We start from the raw sequence: 6,124 nt of genomic DNA, 5'->3' as shown, positions 1-6,124 counted from the left end.
CCCCCGTACTTGAAGGGCTTCATCTGTGACTTCTCTTATCTTCCTTTGCTAGGATATGAGCTTCTCTTCCAGCCAGAAGTTGTCCGCGTATACATCTCACTGTTGAAGGAGAGCAAAACTGCTCCTATCCTAGTCCCCCCCCTTGCCCCGCCCCCCGTACTTGAAGGGCTTCATCTGTGACTTCTCTTATCTTCCTTTGCTAGGATATGAGCTTCTCTTCCAGCCAGAAGTTGTCCGCGTATACATCTCACTGTTGAAGGAGAGCAAAACTGCTCCTATCCTAGAGGCCTCAGCAGGAGCCATCCAGAACCTGTGTGCCGGCCGCTGGACGGTGAGTGACGTTGGCTCCTGTTTTTTAAAGAATGGGTACGAGAGAACCATCTCATGCCGTATCTGTGGCCGTGTGTGCTCACAAGTCTGCTGCTGCTTATAAGATGCTCATGGGCGGTGCCTTGGGTTCAGCCCTGCCACTGAAGGTCAGGCCCTGCTTGCAAGGTTGGAACTACCTTTGGCAGAGGCAGCGAAAGGAAGGTTTGTGCTGCATGCTCCCTCTCTGCATGCAGGGAAGCAGATCTTTGCTCGGTCTGCTCTTCTTACTCTTGATTTGCTTTCTGTTGTTGTTGTTCGGTCGCACAGTCGAGTCCGACTCTTTGCGACCCCATGGACCAGCTCCCGTCAGGCCTTCCGGTCTTCCGCCATCCTCTGAAGTTTGCTCAACTTCATGTTCGTTGCATCGATGACACTGTCTAACCATCTCATCCTTTGCCGTCCCCGTCTTCTTTGACCTTCAATCTTTCCCAGCATCAGGGTCTTCTCCAGTGAGTGCTCCCTTCTCATTTGGTGGCCAAAGTATTTGAGCTTCAGTTTCATTATCTGGCCTTCCAGGGAACAGTCAGGGTTGATTTCTTTTAGGATTGACTGATTTGATCTTCTTGCAGTCCAAGGGACTCTCAAGAGTCTTCTCCAGCACCATAGTTCAAAAGAATCTATTCTTCGGCGCTTGGCCTTCCTTATAGTCCAACTCTTGCAGCCATACATGACTACTGGGAATACCATTGCTTTGACCATGCGGACTTTTGTTGGCAGGGTGATGTCTCTACTTTTTATCATGCTGTTGAGGTTCGCCATCGCTTTCCTCCCAAGGAGCAGGCGTCTTTTAATTTCATGGCTGCTGTCACAGTCTGCGGTGATCTGGGATCCCAGGAACGTGAAGTCTGTCACTACTTCCACGACTTCCCCTTCTATTTGCCAAGGAGTGATGGGGCCGGATACCGTGATCTTAGTTTTTTTGATGCTGAGCTTCAAGTCCACTTTTGCTCTCTCCTCTTTTATTTTAAGCAAGAGGCTCTTAAGGTCCTCTTCACTTTCTGCCATTAGAGTGGTATCGTTTGCATATCTGAGGTTGTTGATCTTTTCCCCAGCAATCTTAATTCCCGCTTGTGATTGCTGTATGTATCGCCCTGCTATTCAGGCATTGTTTTCTACTGGAGTCATAGGATTCTCCTACGTTGTATGATGTAATACCATTTTCCTGCATTGTATCAAAAGACGTAATTGCTTTTCTGCTTTTGATCTGCGTGTCTAATATTCTAGGCTTGTTTCGGGTTTCTGTTATCCTAAACCTCTTGCCTTTCTTATCTGAAGACTCATCCCATAGATTTGTAGTGTCTAATTTCCCTTGAGAGACATTGAGGAAGGCATACTATGAATTAATTAATTAATTGATTAATCAATGTATGAAGAAGAGAAGAGATGATATTATTATTATTATTTTGTACCCTGCCTTCTCTGCGAGCAGGCTCAGGGTGGCTTACATTGGTTGGTACATAGGAACCTGCCCGTCACTACCTGTATATACCCTGCCTGTCACTACCTGAATATACCCTGCCCGTCACTACCTGAAGGAGTCTCCGAGAGGCTTACAAACTCCTTCCCCTTCCCCTCCCCACAACAGACACCCTGTGAGGTCGGTGGGGCTGAGAGCGCTCTTTCGAGGACTGCCCTTGAGAGAACAGCTCTGAGAGAACTTGTGGCTGACCCAAGGTCACACCAGCAGCTGCACGTGGAGGAGTGGGGAATCAACCCCCGGTTCTCCCGGATTAGAATCCGCGCTCCTAACCACTACACCAAACTGGCTCTCATGGTACACAGCAAGTTATAGAAATCTAGTTTGGGGTACCAGGAATCCGGGTGAGTTCATGGGAGGCTGGAAGAAAGTGATCTGACCACCGTTCAACATATATGGTGGTGGCAGTGGAAAGCACCATCAGGTTGCAGCTGACTTAGGGCAAGCCTGTAGTGTTTCCGAGGTAAGAGAGGTCGAGTGGGGGTCTGCCATTGCCTGCCTCTGCGTAGCAACCGTGGACTCCCTTGGTGGTCTCCCCATCCGAGTACTAACCAGGGCCGACCCTGCTTAGCTTCTGAGATCTGCCAAGATCAGTCCAGCTTGGGCCATCCAGGTCAGAACAATGGATGAATCAGAGGCGGTTTCCCATGGCCTGCCTCTGCATAGCAACCCTGGGCTTCCTCGGTGGTCTCCCACCCAAGTACTAACAAGGGCTGACCCTGCTTAGCTTCCATGATCTGCCAAGGTCAGGCCAGCCTGCTTCATCCAGGTCAGGGCAAGACACATCCAGAGGTGGATTTGCCATGACCTGCCTCTGCGTAGCAGCCCTGGGCTTCTGTAGCGGTCTCCCATCCAAGCACTAACCAAGGTCATCCACGCTGATCTTTTGAGATCTACCAGGTCAGGGCACAAAATGTTTACAGGTGTTTTGTTCAGCACCCCCCCTTCTTTTTCTAGGGCTCCTGCCTTCGTCCCCGATTTCTGAGTGGCATCAGAGAAAGGCCGAGGCATACATTTGTTTTCAAAGATACAGCCCAGGGGTCATTTTGTAGAAAAAGAGGTGCAGGAGCTCATTAGCATAACTCATTTGCATATGCCACACCCCCTGACATCACCGGAAGTGTGTCAGAAGGCAACACCCACCACTCAGGCTCCACTGGACTGTTTTGGATTGCTGGGGGGCGGAACGTGCAGATCTGTCCTCGCAGAGGAAGGAGAGCTTGTACCTGAATAAAACTCGGACTTAAAGGTGCCACTGGACTGTTTTGGACTGGGGGGGGCAGGGGGGCTCTGCAACTTACCTCGCTGCTTCTTGCTCTGACTGAGGGCTGCTGGGAGCAGGGGGCGGGGCTTGTTGCATGTGCCCGCCCCCTGGGCTCTTTACTGTCGGAACGCCGCTCCTGTGAGCTCCTGCAGGAAATGAACCCTGCAGCTGACAATCAAAGCTAATATCTACCAGTCTGGATTGGTGGAGTACAAGCTGATAGAATCATAGAATCACAGAATGTTAGAGTCGGAAGGGACCTTGCAGGTCATCCGGCCCAGCCCCCTGCACTCTGCAGGAGCAGAGCCGAAAGACAGCCCGACAACATACCCTAGAGATGGTCGTTCCGCCTCCGCTTGGAAACGTCCAGCGAAGCTGCACTCTGCAGGAGCAGAGCCGAAAGACAGCCCTACGACATACCCGAAAGACTTGGGTCCAGCCTCCGCTTGGAAACGTCCAGCGAAGGACCCACCACCACCTCCCAAGGCAGTCTGTTCCACTGCTCAACCACTCAACCAAACGGATGGGAGATGCCCATCACCTCCAGTGCCACCAATGGCTGAGAGTTAACTGAGCCCCCTGTGGTACTTGGGCACCAATTCAGTTGCCTGGGCTGGAGAACCAACCCTGGGGAAGCTGCAGTTGAAGGAAAGAGATGGCTACGACCAAGGTTATCCCTGCGCCATTCATCAAGAGAGAGCCAAGAGAGAGCCTGAACCCACAGATCCACAGTAATGAATGTGCAACAGACCGAAATGCATCTTGCTCCTTTACAGCACAATCCACCCAGAAGATCTGCAGGGGCACGCCTGGTAAAATGAACGGGAGAGTATTTGTTTCAATGGGTTTGGGGTTGCCAGAAGAGGCGTACAGAAGTAACTTGACTGCGCTCCGGAGGAATTCGTAACCGGCTCTTCTGTACAACGTAGAACCACTAGAGAACGTTTTCCGTTTCCCCATTTCTGCTCGGCACGACTGAATAATGCTTCTTGTCGATGCAGGGTAGACGTCTGCAGTCACGCCTCCTAAATAATCCACTTCCAATCCGCTCTTACTGTGTGAACTGGCAAAATCCGGGTGGGAAGTGCATTGAAAGTGGATCGAAAGGGGTTTGTTTCGTGCGCATGACCACATAAGGGCGCTTTCACGCGTGCCAAATAATGCCATTTCAATCCACTTTAGCAACTGTTTGCAAGTGGATTTTGCTGTTTCACACCCATCAAAATCCACTTGCAAAGTGCATCGAATGTTTATCAATCGGAATCCTTAATGAAATGCAAAGTAGTTTAAAGGAAATCTATATTTAGCGTGTTAAATTGCTATGTCAGAAGGATTGTCAGCTTATTCATCAAGTTACAAGCTAGAATAATATGTTTGTGTTGTATTTGTACTTTGTTCTTTTACGCTTACGCTATTTGTTATATATTCCTAAAGTTAATCTCAATAAAAAACTATAAATATTAAAAAAGTGGATTGGTAGTGCGTTGTTTAGTGTGTGTGTGTGTGTGTGTGAAAGCACCGTAAACAATCGACCTTCAATCCACTTTCAAGGCATGTTCCAACCAGCGTTCCCTCTAAGCTGAGTTAGTGTGAGCCAGCTCACAGTTTTTTAGCCTCCAGCTCACAGGTTTTTGTCTCAGCTCAGGAAGGCTGGCTCCAGAGCAGACTAACTTCTGCAGCAGCTAAATCGCTCGCTCGCTCGCAGCTTTAATGCCCGGTAGCTCACAAAGTAGACATTTTGCTCACAAGACGACACAGCTTAGAGGGGGCATTTTGCCAGTTCACACAAGTAAAAATCCAGTTGGAACATGCACTGAAAGTGGATTCAAAGTGGGTTAACATAAGAACATAAGAGATGCCAATGTTGGATCAGGACAAAGGCCCATCCAGTCCAAAACTCTGTATCACACAGTGGCCAGAAATACCAGGTGCCATCAGGAGGTCCACCAGTGGGGCCAGGACACTAGGAGCCCTCCCACTGTTGCCCCCCCCCAAGCATCAAGAATACAAAGCATCACTTGCCCCAGAGTCCCTATCTATACCTTGTGGCTAATAGCCACTGATGGACCTCTGCTCCATATGCTTATCTAATTCCCTTTTGAAGCCGTCCATGCTTGTAGCCGCCACCACTTCCTGTGGCAGTGAATTCCAAGTGTTAATCACTCTTTGGGTGAAGAAGGACCTCCTTTTATCCGTTCTAACCCGACCGCTCAGCAATTTCATGGAGTGCCCACGAGTTCTTGTATGGTGAGAAAGGGAGAAAAGTACCTCTTTCTCTACCTGCTCTTTCCCATGCATAATCTTATAAACCTCGATCATGTCACCCCTCAGTCGTCGTTTCGTGTACGTGCGTGCGACCCATCACCTTCCAGCCCTCCTGTTCTAGTTACTTACCGGGTATCGCCTCTGTTTCCGGAGTCAAAGAAAGAAGCAGGAATCCCAGGCCAAAAATAATCTCTCTGACTTCTGCAATCATTCTTCTGTTCAAGGTGGGATGACAGGAGAGAGCGGAGGATGGGGGAGAGAAAAAGGGGGATCCAAGAAGCACTTTCTCTCCTGAGAATTCCCAAGGGGCAGAGAAAGCGCCAAGCGGTAGTTACAGAGTCAGCCGGTAGAGACACTCGTGGGGAGAGCAAAAGAGATGCTCTCCGCGCACCTCAGCCACAGCTGCCTCTGATGCCGCCAAACGCTTCTTCAAAGACGCCTCCTTTGGAAAGCAAAGAACTAGACTGTGATACCTGAACACCGGCCTTTTAAGATCTTTCCCCCTCCCTTCAGTTTTCTTAATCAAAGAAGCAGGAGGGGCCGAAGACTGAAAAACTTTAACCCTTCCTTCCCTAGGAATTCTCTCTCTTCTCTTTTTCTCTCTTCCTTTCCCCCCCACTCTCTTTTTATCTTTTCTTTTCCTTCCCTCCTTCCTTTCTCTTCCATCTCTTCATTTCCTCTCTTCCTTGTTTTTCCCTTCTTCCTTTCTCTCTCTTCCTTCGTTTCTTCTACTTCCTTCCTTCCTTGTT

General features: G+C 49.4%; 1 protein-coding gene across 1 annotated transcript in view; it reads right to left on the bottom strand.

Moving 5' to 3' along the window:
* CHRDL2 (chordin-like 2) overlaps window positions 1-5,847 on the bottom strand; it is a 44,822-nt gene extending 38,975 nt beyond the window's left edge. The window contains exon 1 of the mRNA XM_015418985.1: window positions 5,505-5,847. Coding sequence (XP_015274471.1) covers window positions 5,505-5,586 — 82 coding nt within the window. The 5' untranslated portion in view covers window positions 5,587-5,847. The remainder of the gene's footprint in view (window positions 1-5,504) is intronic.
* Window positions 5,848-6,124: the final 277 nt, after the last annotated feature.

This window comes from Gekko japonicus, unplaced genomic scaffold (genome assembly GCF_001447785.1).
Source record: "Gekko japonicus isolate JY-2015 unplaced genomic scaffold, Gekko_japonicus_V1.1 scaffold3212, whole genome shotgun sequence".
NCBI lineage: Eukaryota > Metazoa > Chordata > Lepidosauria > Squamata > Gekkonidae > Gekko > Gekko japonicus.
The sequence above is the reverse complement of the archived record's forward strand: the minus strand, read 5'-3'. Positions and strand labels throughout refer to the sequence as shown.